We start from the raw sequence: 15409 nt of genomic DNA, 5'->3' as shown, positions 1-15409 counted from the left end.
TCCAATTCTTAGTCAACATAAAGCTTTAAAATATTTGTCCCATTTTGTAATTAGTCTAGATTTAGCAGTGGCTCTTCCTGATTTGGGAGGAAGCAGGCTTGACTGTTGCCAGGCAACGGCTCATGCTTGACTGTTTCCAGGCAACGGCTCATCCTAGTGTTAGCTGCCAGCAAGCTGTTGGCAGTGACTGTAAATTCTTTTGTCTTGTTAACAAAAAATGAGTGTTAAAGATACAGCAGTATATGAAGTCTGTTCTGTTGTTCAAATATCTATAACCTAAGTGATAAATGCCTACACTAATGTAACCTCCATGGGCTGCTGAAATTTATAATGTACATAGGGGACCTGCTCGCTCCTGTACTTGAGTTACATGTCCTTAGCTGACAGCGCCAAAGCTCATGGGGAGGGACCGTGATGTAATAAAGGTGTGTTTTCTCCAGATCTACTCAAAGAATTCGAGGTTTTGGTTAAATTATGGGTTGTGACGTATAGTGAACCTCCAGTTCCCATGTCCTGGCGTCTCTGAGTGAGTAAATGCAGTGACATCCAGGCAAGGCTTTGTCCCTCCTCCCTCCTCAGCTCAGCCAGGCTCAGCTCAAATTTTCTAGGACAAAACTTCATAGAACAAATTCTTATTTCATAAACAAATATGATGTGACTCATCCTTTGAACACGTAGAATTAAGAAAAGAAAAAAAAAAAGCCCACCATTTATTTGGCTGGTGGGTTGTTTTTTTCCTTTCTTTTCTTTTAAGAAACTGCAGTGTCCCAGGCTTGTCCCTGGATCACTCAGCATTCTCTCTCTGGGTGACCTGTTTCTAAAGGACACTGTCTGTCAGGGGTCATGGAGAACATCAGGCACTTTGGTGTCACTCTATTGACCCCTGGCTCCATGCAGAAGGTCCATGCAACATGGATGCTGAAACCACGTCTCGCAGGAGGTCTGAAAGGAGGAACTGGTTGGAAGCCTGTTTTCCTAAAGCTTGTCCCCCTCCCTCCCCCGCTTGGCCAGGCTCAGCCCAAATTTTCTAGCATGAAACTTCATACAACATAGCCTGTGTTTCCTCTGGTTCCTAAGCCCATACTCTGTGTCTTTTGGGGCCCAGTTTTCAGAAGGTATCCAGAGTGGTCCAACTGCTGATTCCGAATCTCAGGAAGGCATCTTTCTCCACAGCAGCTGCAGCCATGGTCCTTTTCCCCTTAAAGCTGGACATTTTGGATTGCCTTTGCCAAGCCTCCTTTCCCAGCTCAGCAGACAGATGTGTCAACACAGATGTGTCAGAGGCAGCAAACCCTGAGCTGTCCCTTTTCAGGGGTGGGTTTTTGTTTTTTTTAATACTATGAGCCACAGAACTACTTGAGCGTCGTGTAAGCACGCTGGAGCATGTTAACAGCTGCCTCTCTTAAAGTTGAACCAGCTCAGAACTAAAAAGGGATCTGCTTTCAGGTTCTGCTCAAGTTTGCATGTGACAGCATCAAAGCTATTTTTAGTGGAGTGATCACCGGCAAGAAGCTGAAAACGGCTGCATTCAACTCTTAGACAGTGGAAAGAAAAGATTGTTCGTGCACGGCTGCAGCTCTTGAGTCCATTGATATGGGAGACAAAGGGGTGTGTAAATCTGTTCTTCAAAGTTATGCAAGCATTGTGTCCCCTGTTCAGAGCCCCAGCACCTTTGCAGAGACTAATGTTAATTTAGCGCTTGGCTGCTCAGGCTTCAAGTTAAACTAGATGCACTGATAGGAGCGAATTGCGGGACTGTCCTTCTCCCGTGTCCATTCTGAAAGGAAGGCAGTGTGTGGACGCTCAGAAACATCCACCAGACTTTACAAGTGTTGCTTGTATCATCTCCTCAGTTTTCCTTTATTTTCCATAGATTGCAAAAGTCAAGTGACAGTAAGAAATAGGAGCTGGGCTTTATAGGTATCATGGGTCACTTACTGGCTCTGTGACCCTTGCAAGTGACTTCACCGTTCTGAATTAAGTGTTCTTAGCTTCAGAATGAGGCATCCGATACCAGTTGTGTATGCTGCACAGGGCTAATTTTTTTTTCCAGCAAACATCTGTTGACTACCCACTCCATGCTGGCCACTGAGGACTTTAGGCTAATAGGACAGTTGTCCTTGGAAGAGTCACAATCTAGCTGTTGCTGCTTCATCTTTTTCTTCTTTTTTGGTACTGGGGATTGAACTCAAGAGTGCTTACCCACTGAACCACATCCCCAGCCCTATTCTATTTAGAGACAGGGTCTTGTTACATTGCTTAGGTCCTTACTAAATTGCTGAGGCTGGCCTTGAACTTGTGATCCTCCTGCCTCAGCCCCCTGAGCAGCCAGGATTATAGGCATGCACCACCACGCCCGGCATTTAATCTAGCTTCTAAAATTAATAAATTACAATCATGTGATGCACATGTAAACAGGCTCTGCTCTGGGCATGGAGGAGGGAGGGGGAAAAGAAATAAGTGAGCAGTATTTTTAAGAGAACACAAGAGTTTGCAAAGAGGTGAGGGGAGGGCGTGGAATTCCAAGGAGAGACAGTGAGTGAGCAAAGATAAAAGTGAATGGCATTCCATGACCATGAACAACTCACTGCCATCAGAGCAGGAAAACTGGAAAGGAAGGGTGGCAAGTCATATAGCTGGAGCAAGTTAAGCCAGTCGTTTTGAGCTCAGGAACTTGCACGTGCCACAGGCTGCAGGGTGCCAGGGGTGGTTTTGAGCACAAGATTGATGGGATTATGCAAAGATTGAAATTATTGCCTATGAAGATTCATGCATCTGCATAAATCAAGTGGTAGCAGTTTAATGCAAACAAAGGATGCATTGAACACAGAGTTGCTTTTCCAGAAAAGCTAAGGCTGGGACAGCAGCCCTGACACTGGGTGGCATGTGGTTCCTTTGAACCTGGCCCTTAGAGAGGGCGGAGGTGGACAGAGAAGTGCAGGTGGAGGGTACAGAGTAGCTTACTCTAACACCTTTCCTGACCTAAGCACGTGCTGGGCTCTGCAAGTGGGTTTGGAGGACGAGTGACACCCTTTAGGAACTCTCTGGCCAAGTGGCCCTGATGAGGAAGGCGCCCCCTACCCCTCACTTCCTGCAATGAAGTGCACGGTGGGCAGCTGGAGATGATCCTATTGACCTAGCACCAGGAAGCAATCTGTCTAGTTCCTCCTGTGGTTTCAAGAAGCTAAGATTTTCCCAAGTGTAGCTAAAGCTTCAATTATATGGCCATCCTTATATGCCATGGGAATTTAAAGAAGAGGGGGGAAAGGGTACAGTTGGACGGAGGAATGGCTTGTAACTTTCTGTGGCACCGTAGAGTGTAATTGACAACAATTAATTGTATTTTTCAAAATAGCCTTGGGATTTTGAATTTTCCCAACACAAATAAATGATAAATGTGTGGCCTGATAGATGTGTCAGTTACCTTGATGTGATCATTACCCATCCTGTACATGTATCAGAATATCATGTGTACAATTATTATGTGTCATTAAAAATAAAAACAAGACGGTGTGTCCAGCCCTTCTCATATCTTAGTGACAGAGAGGACCCAAGGATTTATAAAACCTGCCATTGAGTTCAAGGCAAATGGTATTTTTCCTCAACAGGTGCTTTCCTCTTAGAGGGATGGATTTTAGATAAAATTTTTACTGTTGTTCCTTGTATCCAAGCTCTCCAACCTCACTGACTGTCTCAAATCCCTGGTGGGTTCCACCTGTCCATCAAAACCCTTTGTGTCATTGTCAAGGGAAGGAGAGAGGGCCCCGGGCATCCTCAGTCTCCGGGTCTCTCTGATCTAGCATCAGCCATACCACCGTTTCCCCTTGGTCTTAACATGGTCAGAGAAGAAGGGTGCGGTGCTGTCCCAACACCATCTTCACTACCTCTCCGAGTGGACACTCCAGACCCAAACGGTAGCATTTACCTACCACTTAATTATTTATTAAATTGTGGTTGAATGCACATGAAATAAAATGTATCATCTTAACCATCTTTAAGTGTGCAGTTATATTAAATGTATTCATGCTGCCACCACTACCTTCCACTTCCAGAACATTTTCATCTTTCACAACTGAAACTGTACCATTAAGCAGCCACCCCTGGGCCCCGCCACCCGAGTTTGACTACCCCGGCACCTCAGATAAGGGGGTCAGAGAATCTCTGTATTTTTGTGACTGGCTCATTGTGTTACAGGCTGGGGCCTTCTTGGAAACTGAGTCACTGCAGAGGACCCCCTTTAAACCCTAATTCTTGTGATCACATCAGAATGATTTCAGACATGTCACTCAGTAACAGATCTGAGTTGGGGATAGGAAAGGGGGACACTCTCAAGGGAGAGAGTAGGTCCTCTCAGAGAGGAAAGAGAAGGCATGTCCCTCCTGCCTTCCTGTTTTATTGGGGGTCCCAGGGAGTCTTCCAGAGGCTCATCCAGGTTCACCTCTTGACTTTTGATGGACAGCAGAATACCATCAGACTTAAGTCCCCACTGCCATGACAACCCTAGGTCGCTTTGGCCCATACTCACCAGTTCTAATTGGAACCCATTACCGATTTTATGGTTAGGGGGCAGTTACCCTTATCTTGCTGAGTTCTGGGATCTGGTCTGTGTAAGGGTCACAAAAGTACCCCCCTGCATGGCGACCTGTGTTCTTCTTACCAGCATCATGGGGTGGCGGGGAGTTGCATTCCTTCTGCAGGTTACAGGTAGTTTGCTGAGGAATGGGTCTTATCCTGTGGACTTAAGCCGTGCAGGACTGCAGGTAAATTGCTTTTTATGACTAGTAATAATGACTAATAATAATAAAGACATGGGGGTCAGTAAGGTGGGCCCAGTTCATAGAATTGTTCCCTTAACCTTATGCTCTGCTGTCCACATCTGTCTGTCCCCAAATGACCTCAGGGCAGGTGTCACAGTGTCACAATCTCCTTTTTAAGGCTCAGGAATGTCCCCTTATATGTATTACTGCATTTTATTTATTCATTCGTCCATCAGTGAGCACTGTGTCTCCTCCACCTCTTGCCTCTCCTGAATAAGCCACTGTGAACATGTGTGCAAATATCTCACATCCCTGCTTCCAGTTGGTTCATTTTGGGTGTATCTTCAGGAGGGTTCCTGAAGGACCTGGTGGCACTAATTATGTTAAAGTTTAAACCTTATTTAAATTCTCACGTGTGGATCTTGCTTTTTGTTCTTTCTTTCACAAATGCTGAGCCTCCTACCAGGTGAACACAAGGGTAGTTCGCCCACACCTGTGCAGTTGGGGACTGTTTCTCCTCTTTCAAGCCCCTTGGAGAAGTTGAGCATATCCCAGTCACTGGGCAGACATCTGGGGAAATCCCAGGCTGCTCCAGAGATGAAGCTAGAACCAAACTGTCCCTAGACTTGTAGCTCTAGGAACAGCTGCTCTGCTTTCCTCAACTCCACCATTTTAATTGTGATTAGTAGGTTCATTTGCATCTAAAAGGAGCAGTTTTCTTATCAGCACCATTGAGTTGGGAACCAGTGTACTCCATTTATATAGAGTGGCCCATTTAAACCGGGGCCCATTAAGCAGTAAAAGTAAATGTGGATGTTTTACAAATGCAAATACATCATGCAAATAATGTACTTTATGCTGAATGATGCCTTGGTTTTCATATGTAAAATTAGAAACTGTGTAGCACAAAGATAATGATAAACACCTTTGCATCTGTTCATAAGATGTATCCTGAGCTGCATGCATCTAAAACTGTAGCCATGGTTTTAAGCAGAGTTTCTTTGGTATACCCTGACACATTCCATATTATCAAAAATATACATGTACTTATCCAGTTATTTATATATTCCTTAGTAATCAAGAAATCACACAAGAGTAGTCCAAATTACCTAACCTATTACTTGCCATCAATGATGAGATTTATAATTTTGTTTCCACTTTTAAAGATTTTTGAGTTTCTATTTGAGATGATAATTGTGAGCCAAGGTGTGCTACCATGTAGGTCTGTTCCTTTGTAAGAGATTTAATTATGTCTACAATATATATATTTTTTTAATCCTTAGCATTTGAAATAATTCTGTTTGGGCAACGTGAGTAGCATTCCTACTATTTTTCAAAATCACTTAGTAGAATTATGACAACCATTTTCTGTGTGCAGTGAACTTGACCCAGTTCTGGGAGGAGAGCCACCCTAAGCCTCTGCTCTTGTGGCCTTTCTGCTCTTAAAGTAACACACACACACACACACCCCTACCTGTAGAAAGTGGATAAAAGGTATAAGGCCATCAGAGTTGAACACTACCTGTTATGACTAATTCCCAAATGAGCTGTTCAGCCGTAATTGCCAGAAGAATGGAGAGGAAGGGGAGTTTGGAGGGCTGGAAGAATTTCTCTGGGATCAGGGATTTGAGTTCAGTCTGGGATATGAAGAAGCAAAGAAGACCCAGGGAGCTGCGGATGTGGCTTAGTCATAGAGCACTTGCCTAGCAGGCTGAGGCCCTGATGCCCACACGCAGAGGCATAGAGCATAAGAATAGGGCTTTGGGGGCATGAAAGAGAACCGGCTCAGTTGGGCACTAGAAACATAGAAACAGTGTCCCCAAGCCCCACCTTAGGTTCCACCTCTTGGAGAAGTCTGCTAACCCAGAGGAGAGCCTTGAGCAGGCTGGACTCAGGGAAAGCTGCAGGGGCATTAGGCTGGCCGACCCAGTCAGGGAGACCTTGGAGGTAGGGGATCCATTGAAATGTTGATAGAACAGCTCCACCTGAGTTGACCTGGGGCCTGGGTGGAGGAATGCAAATGGAGGGAAAGTGGTGGAGCCTGGGAAGGTGCTGGAATGGGTGAGGAACTGGAGGGGTCCCCTGGGACAGTGTTAGCAACTCCAGAGTTTTGACCTTGAGCATTGTAGATGGGATCTCCAAAGGGGGAATCCACTTTTTATTCCTTTTCATCCCTCACAGGGATGCTAAATTCAAGTGTAAACTTTTATTCCCTCAATAAATATTTGGTAGATGCCAGCCAAGTTCCGAGCACAGCCTTAGGTTCTGGGAATTCAGGAAAAAAGAGACAGCGGTGTGTTGGTGTTTCTGGGAGTTAAGTGTCCTGTGTGGGTCACAGTGACAGATGGTTTTGGGTTGAAATGTGCCCCCTTCCCAAATTTATGTGTTGATTTCCTCACCTCCAGCACCTCAGACTATGACCCTATTTGGAAATTAAGTTGTTGCCGATGTAATTAGTTTGGATGAGGCCATACTAAAGGGTGGACCCCTCCAATATGACTGGAATCCTTATAATAAAAAGAAAGTTTGGACACAGACATCCCTGGGGGCAGGGCCTGTGTGTGAACACAAAGGCAAAGATCATGGAACCAAAGATTCTCAGCAAGTTCCCAGGGGCCAGGGAAGAGGCCTGGAACAGGTTTTTCCTCAGAGCCTGAGAAGGAGCCAGCCCTGCCAACACCTTGATCTTGGGCTTCTGGTCCCTAGAACTGTGAAACTCTTAAGTTTATGTTGCTTGTGTCACCCAGCCTGTGGCAGTCCTACGAAACAAATACCAATGTCATCAAATCCAGGGCACTGTGGCTTGTGCTAGAGGGGACTGTCCAGCTGGGAAGGCAGAGGTGGGAAGCTGCTGCCTGGTTTGGACAGACATGAGGGGGGTATGCAGGTGAAAGCCGAGTCAGGACCCAGCTCCAGGTACATTCCCGGGTCAGGAGACCAGATGAGCTAGAGATGGGGAATTGGAAAACCCAGATTTGCCAGGAGTCCATGAACTTGCTTAGGAAAAGAGAGGAGATAGCGAAGGCTAGGGATGCCCTTAGTGATCCCAGGGCCATGTGCGGCAGACGCTAGCAAAGCATATGGGATGCCAGGCTGGAAGGGTGTTTCCAGGCTGCAGTCAGTGGAGAAAGCCTCTTATGTGAGAGTCGGGGTTGGGGGAGGCACGGAGAGGACTTACTGTTGAGGGGAGGTCAGTTTCCCTTGTCGTGGCCCATTTGTGTTCCTATAACAATACCGGAAGCTGGGTGATCTACGAAAAATAGAAATTTATTCCTTGTACATCTGGAGGCCGGGAAGTCCAAGATCAAGGTGCTGGCAGGGGTGTAGTTTGGTGAGGGCCTGGTGCCTGCTTCCAACATGGCGCCTCGAATGTCACATCCCTACATGGCCAAGGGCAAAGGGGCCACAGTCCCTCTGGCAAGCCTTTATAGGGGCCTCTGATCCTGTTCACAAGGCAAATGTAGCTTCTAAAAGGCCTCAACTTCTTTATACTGTCATATTGGCAATATCTGGAATTTGGAGGGGGCAGATTCAGAACTGTAGTGTCCCTGAATGGCTGGGAGGTTGACCTCTGAGAGTAAGAGAATCACAGCCAGTCCAGGAGGTCGTGACCTGAAGGAGCAGAGGCCACACTGTTAGCTGTTGGACTTTATCAATTCAGGGCAGAGTTATGGAGCCAAAAGAAAGACCTGGACACCTGTTGGTGTTCAGTGATGGTTAAGATAAGAAGGTATTTATCCTGGGAAATGGGAGGAGAGTGGAGAGAGCCAAGTTTTCAGAGAAAAGGGGCAGTGGTAGTGTACAAGGAATTGTCCAGCCCCAAATATCAATAATGCTGAGAAACCCCGTGTGGTCAGTGGCGAGGAGTGAAACCCAAACTTCAAGACCTGTGTCAGATGCTCACAACCATGTCAGCCCTGGGGTGGCACATCACAGCCTGCATGGTACAGGGCACACAGGGATATCTGCTGGCAGGAAGTCAGGATGGGCATCCCTCTGATTTTAATATTCGGCCCAAGTCACAAAGCAATTCCATTTCTTCCTGTGTTCAGTGTTTTGCCCTCAAATAATCTCTCCAGTCTGTTGGTTGTGGTTTTTGTACATCCAGAGAGGGCTGTGTGGTCACTTGGTGATGTCAGCCTGGGATGGCAGGCTGGGCCTGGGAGGTCTCACCTGGTCTCTGCCTCCTAGTTGCTCACCAGTCGGGATTTGCACAAGACTCAGGTGGACTTATCTTTATTTCATCTTTCTTTAGAGGAGGTGGACACTGTGACACTGTTCCCTGCCAGCTCTTTGATTTTTGAGGGATCGCTTATTGTGTTTTTGGACTGAGGAAATTCACACTTAGAAGATCTCAAAGCATCTCACACACACTGCCTCTTATAGGAAAGAGGAAGATGGGAAGTTCTGCTGCCACAGCTGTCTCAGGAATGCAGAAGAGGGCCACTTGGGGAGAGTCGAGTGCGAATGAGGAAGCACTGGCACCCTGCAAACTGCCGCAGTGTCGCTGTGTACCTTGAGCGCGTCACTTAACTTCTCTGAACTGCAGTTTTCTTGTCATCAAGACAATCACAGAGATTTTTGCCATTTACAGAGCACCTTTTTTTTTTTAAACACCCAACGTCATTCTCTCACGCCAGCTAGATACTATCATTTGCCCCCGGTTTACAGGCTTGGGAAGTTAAAAGACCTCAGCTGCATTTTGCACAGATTCCCTGAATCCAGTCCCTTTGTGCTGTCTCCACTGTACCTCTGGTTGGACCAGAGATCCTTTTGAATGCCCAGATGTTCCAGATGTTCATGTTTTATTATTGGGAAGAGTGTTCGGGAGAATTCCAGGTGATCTCCAGAGCCCCTAGTGCTGCTTCTCCAATCGTGGTTGATGTTTTGTGACCCTTGAAACCTTGCGTGCATGTGTCTGTTCAGGCTGCCCTGATCTTCTAGTATTTTCTTGATTAATCCACGGAGGTTAAAGCAATGAAGGCCAAGGTGTTCTCTCTTTCAGTCTCTCATTCCCTGCTTCAGTCTGCCCCCTTCTTAGGACTGCCTGGACCGTTTATTCCTGGGTAAGCAGAGTGCTGGTGGATGTCGTGCTTCGCAGGGGATTGTCCCCACTCTCAGTTTCCAGTGCTAGAGAAGTGGTAGAAATCAGTGTTCCGTTGCTTGAAGGACCGTGGGAAAGCGAGAGCTTCCATGAGGACTAAATCGGGAAGAGCTAGTCTTTATGGCATCCTCTTCCTCTCCCCCAGTTGGTTTGGGGTATCTACTTTTAAGTATGGGGACTGTTCTGGGGGCGTCCAGGGGAGGTTCATATGGGAAGTGCATGGATTGGGTCATCCTTCCTGCCCCGTATCTTCAGGCCTCTGTTCACATTTTCCATAGTTCCTGTGTCGGTCCTCTCTTTCTTCCTTCTCCCTCTTCCCTCCCTTCCCTCTCTTTTTCCTACATTTTTATTTATATAAAACACACATGACATAAAATTCACCATCTTAACCATTTTTAAGCGTGCTGTTCAGTGGCGCCAAGGGCATTTGCTTTGCTGGGCCCCCTGATCTCCAGAACTCGTTTCATCTTACAAATCTGCAACTCTGCACCTATTAAAGAACCTGTCCTTCTTCCCCCTTGGGCCAGCCCCGGCAGCCACCTTTGTACTTGGTGAATCCGACTTCTCATCCACGTGAAGTCCGTCAGCGTGTGTCCTCTATTCTGCCTTCTTTCAGGTAGCCACCCCCCCCACTCCCCCCACCCCATCCTGGTTCTAGCCTCCTGTCCTTTAGGTGTAGCAGTTTATGTTTGGCAGCTGTGTTGTTAGGAAAAAGGACTTTTCTCAGTTTGCTTCTCATTAGGCCCACAGACAGTCCAGGCTGGCAGATAGAGGTGGGGTCTTCCAGAACTGCCAGGGGGCTGCGTTCACAGTGATTAAAGCCCACGAGTGTAGGACAGACACCTGACAGATCACGCAGCCCTACAGCCCGTGGCCTCACAGTGTCCCCTTGGGAGCTCCTTGTGCAGCTGAGAGTGCGAGGCCTGGGGATGACTGTTCAGGACGGTATCGCTGGCCCGGCCCTAGTCTCTGTGATTAGCTGGACCAGTGTTCTCAAATGCCAGTTCACAGACCGGCTTTCTGGCAGGCAAGGCCCTCCTAACCTGTTGGTCTGCTTCCTTCCTCGTCCCTGGGTTGGTTTGGTGTGTGCCGTTGAAGGTCGTGGGATTCTGCGAGCACATTATTGAAATGAGACATTTGTGGGGCCGCCTTCCATTGTTTCTGCTAATAGGAGCCCATGAGTCTTTCACGAATGGTTCCTCCGATTGCTTTCTCTAGCCTGGGACTTTGCCTTGGAGAGATTGCTCACAAAATGCCGTCCTCAGCCTTCTTCCAAGGGGAGGCGTGCCTGAGAGCTTGGGGCTGGAAGAGAAAAGCAGAGAGATGAGAAATGAAATTGGGGCATTGACAGTTGTCTCTGTGGTCCCTTGGGCCAGCTCCAGGAGCCCTGGTCTGGTCATGGGCTGGTCAGTGACCAGTCATCTGTTGCCCTGAGACCCTTTACCTCTCAGGACTTCTGCTCATCTGTAGAAGGGGAAGGTGATTCTGCCCTGCCCACCCCACAGAAGGAGAGGGGCTTGTGGAGAAGTGTGGCTCATTGTGCTCAGTAAATGACGATTTTTTTATCTCAGTGTTAGGCAATGTGAGGACTTTGCAAGGTGACTGAGACGCACCCAGAGGGGACCTTAGTGGCTATTTCACATGGCAGTGACCGTTCACAAGTGTCACCTGCTCGCACACCACGGGGTGCGAGGAGCTCCCCATCCTCTCAGTGTGCGCTAACCTCCCCTCCTCTTGGCTTGCCACTGGAAAGGGCGGTATAGACCCTCCCCAAACACTTTGACCACTAGTTTCTTCCCTAGAAGATCTGTGTTAATATACATTTTAAAGTGATTTTGTGTGTGTGCGTGTGTCCTTTCTTTTTTTTCCATACCAGGGATTGAACCCAGAGTCACCCAGCCACTGAGCCACATCCCCAGCCCCCTTTTTAATATTTCATTCTGAGACTAACTGGGTCTTGCTGAGTTGTCGAGGGCCTTGCAGCGGTACCAAGGCTGGCCTTGAACTTGTAATTCTCCTGCCTCAGCCTCCCCAGTGTGTGGAATTACTGGTGTGCACCTCTGTGCCCAATCATATGTATTTTTAATGAACTCTGAGCTCAGAAGGTAATACGCCAAGAAAGAGAAGGAAAAAATATATATCTATCTTAAGTTTGCTGCTGTGCCTGCCTGCCGCTGGGCAACCAGAGCCATCAGCCTTTCCAGGGGCATTTCTTGTCTCTTTAAATGGAACCAGAGGAGGTTGGAGGTAGATGAGTATGATAGTAAGTTCCTAGAGATCATCAAATAGGATTTTTAATTTTTTCTTCCCAATGTCTTTTGTAACATAGAGCACAGTTCTCAATAGGGACTTCATAAATCCTCAAATCTTCTAACAGTTAGAAGATATCATTTTGAGGGACCATACAAAAGGAGAATACGGAATATGAAGAGCTCAAAAGCTTTGCAGTCAGTACGGCAGGAACTGGCTAACCCTGGGCTGGAAGGAGGCCCCTCAGGAATTCACCGTTTACCAGGGGGCTTGGGCCAGAGACTCCACATCTTTCCACTCCTGGAGTACAAATTAGAGGGACAACAGAGCAGAATGGCTATAGAATTGTGATCAGTGACTTAAGTATGTTAAAAGGGCGTTGTAGAAAATCTGTAGGTAGATTTCTATCACACAGAGTATTTTCCTTATCTAAACCACTGGATTTATCCAACCTCAGTTCCCCACATTTGCTCCATCCCTGGTGTCTGCTCGGGTTTTCAGCCAAATCAAGGTCAGGATAAAGAGGAGATTTGGATGGCGGTAAGCTGGATATCCAGGCTCCTGCAGTAATACTCAATTATTGAATTCTCTAGAAGCACCAACTCTTCTATAATGAAGTCCTCAGTTTTTAAATATCTTTATAAATCAGGCAGTTCAGTATTGGCCACAGCCAGCTTGCTGTTTTCTGCTTTGTTGTAAAAATAAGATGGTAAAGCCCTGGGAGCTTGCTAGGGTTGTTAAAAGATCATCTTAAGCATTTTGACGCACGTTATTCTTCATGTGACTTTGAGCCTTAAAGGCTCCCAAATGGAATAAGACAGGAATGAGACAGAAGAGAATTTAGCTTGCTGCCATCATTCTGAACCGTTGGAACCCCCAACCAGGGCTGCAGGTTTCCTGTGACATTCCTGGTCACTTGGAGGCTACACCTGCCAGGCTGAGAATTGGGTGTGTAGGAAAAACCATGGCTAAGACGCATTGTTCTCATTTACTTTGAGTACAGTAGAAATAAAGGAAAATAAAACAAAAAGGTTCATTAGCATTAAGGTTCACAGTCCAGGTACTCTGAAAAGATTGCAGGTTCAATGCTAGACCACTGCAATCAAGCAAATGTGGCACTGAAGTAAGTCCCATGAATTTTTTGATTTCCTGGTGCGTACAAAAGTTATATTTACACCATGCTGCAGTATATTAAGTGTGCAATAGCATTATATCTAAGAAAACAATGTATAAAGTTTAATTTAAAAAATATCGCTAAGAAATGCAAATGATCATCTGAGCTGTTGGAAAAATGGTGCTGATACACTGACTTGACCCAGGTTTGCTAGAAATCTTTAATTGTAAAACAACAACAACAACAACAACAACAACAAAAAACACAAATCCCTGCAATATCTTTAAAGCACAATAAACAAGATATTCCTGTTTGTGCTTTCTAGCACATTTACCAGTCTTGATGTTTAATAATATTTTTAGTCTGTAACTTCCTACTTTTCTGCAATTATCTATTGTGTTCCTATACAACAAGACTCTCTGTATCTCATGTAATGAAATTCTGATAGGCAGAATATCATTGCATTTCTCTTCCTTGTTAAGGGCACGGCCATCCTGTATAGCCAGAGACCCCAGTTGACTAGCGAAGCATTCATTGTATAGCCCTTCAGACGTGTGTGTGTGTGTGTGTGTGTGTGTGTGTGTCTGCGTGTCCGCGTGTCCGCCAGACTTACAAATGTATTCCTCAGGCCAGTTTTTTAGTTTTTTTAAACGCTGAATGTGATTGATAATACATTAACCAATATCATTTGCCATGTACTATTTCAGTGAAAGTAATTTATATTGCCTCTCAGATGCAGTAACATTTTGAACTAAGTGCTTTCTAACATTAATCTAAACCAGTCCTTTTTAGAATAACCTACTTTCCACTCTAAGGATATTTTGCTAAGACTGGCTTGGTTATAAAGTTTTCCACTGGATGCTCTAAAACAGTGAAAATGTTCGTCTATAAATGCAGTAAGTGTCTTTGTGAAATATTGATCTTTCTTATTTTCTTGCCTCTCCGGTGACCAGACTGTGGGTGGTAACATGTCTGCAAAGTGTTTTATAGGGGATGGAGTGCAACCTTTTAAGCCAAGAAATGGAAAACAGGAGGCAAACAAGAGTCTTAAGAGGAAGGAGGGCGTTGATCAAGGTTGGATCTGCACAGAGAGGATTTGGTGGTAGAAATGCCAAGAAGGGCAACTTTGCATTTACTATAGGCAGGTGGTACCAGGAAGTGCCAGAAGAAAACCCACTTGGTTTCAGAAGACATGGGCAGGTGTTCTTTGCCACATAAATTCATGACATTAGGAACAAGTTAGCAAACATTTTGAAGTTCAGAGCTGGGCTGCCTAGCGCTGTGTGTGTGCTGTTTGTTCACCTGCAGGCGATTTCAGTGCCCAGGTGTGACGGGGCCAAGATGGAAAGCAGAATACTCACATGACAATTAAACAAACCTAATGATTTTTAAAGGTACGTTTTCAGAGGATGTCAATACGGCATCCCTGAGGCCATGGTCCGAGGCCACGTGAGGGTGCCTAGGTGGGCGTGCAGGGGTCTTACCTGTGTTTGTCTTCTCTTTCAGCCCATCAGGTCCACCCATCTGGCCGGGCAGTACCTTCTTCAAGAGAAACGGAGCCCTTCTGCAAGGTAAGTGTCTAGGAAACCTCGCTGCCCCTGCAATCCCCTCAGTGCCAACCAGAGAGGGGCTGCCCTCTGGAGAAGCGTGACTGAGTGGTTGGGTCTGTGTGCCCACTTCTCTTTATTTCTTCCTACTCAAGTAGGAGTCATGAGTCAAAACCAGGCTTTTCGGGACTGCTGCTCTGGCCTGTTGTCATTGCTCATGTTCCAGAGCGTCTGGGTTGCTTTGGTGGAATAGGGATGGCATGACAATTGGGATATGAAAATGGTATGCACATGGGGCTGAGGAGAGTGAGCCCTTTTGTATGTTTCCAGCCCCTGGGCTGACAAGGAGTGGTTCCGGTGTTCTGACCCTTGGCCTTGTGGAGGTGCACTCATTCCTTGCTGTCCTCTGATGTCCATGTGGGCCTGGAAGGCTGTTGTTTGTGTTGAGGCTCAGAGTAGAGCCCCGCCCCAACCTGTCTCCACAGCGTCATTTGCTAGGGACGCACTTTCCAATATTTGCCCATTCTCTGCTGCCCTGTACTTGCTCTTGCCCAGTGTTCTTAAGGAATTCAAAGTGCCTTTCATCTCTGTGCTGCCTAGGCTGGCCTCCAATTCCTGACCTTAAGTGATCTTCCTG

General features: G+C 46.4%; 1 protein-coding gene across 8 annotated transcripts in view; it reads left to right on the top strand.

Annotated features, from left to right (window-relative positions):
• Foxn3 (forkhead box N3) overlaps nt 1-15409 on the top strand; it is a 381661-nt gene that overhangs the window by 259736 nt on the left and 106516 nt on the right. For all 8 annotated transcript variants that reach the window (XM_048799159.1, XM_048799158.1, XM_048799156.1 and 5 more), the window contains one exon: nt 14732-14796. In XM_048799159.1, the coding sequence (XP_048655116.1) occupies nt 14732-14796 (65 nt within the window). The remainder of the gene's footprint in view (nt 1-14731; nt 14797-15409) is intronic.

The sequence above is a fragment of the Marmota marmota genome, unplaced genomic scaffold (assembly GCF_001458135.2).
Source record: "Marmota marmota marmota unplaced genomic scaffold, marMar, whole genome shotgun sequence".
NCBI lineage: Eukaryota > Metazoa > Chordata > Mammalia > Rodentia > Sciuridae > Marmota > Marmota marmota.
Note: the sequence above shows the minus strand (reverse complement) of the source record. Positions and strands in the feature narration are given on the sequence as shown.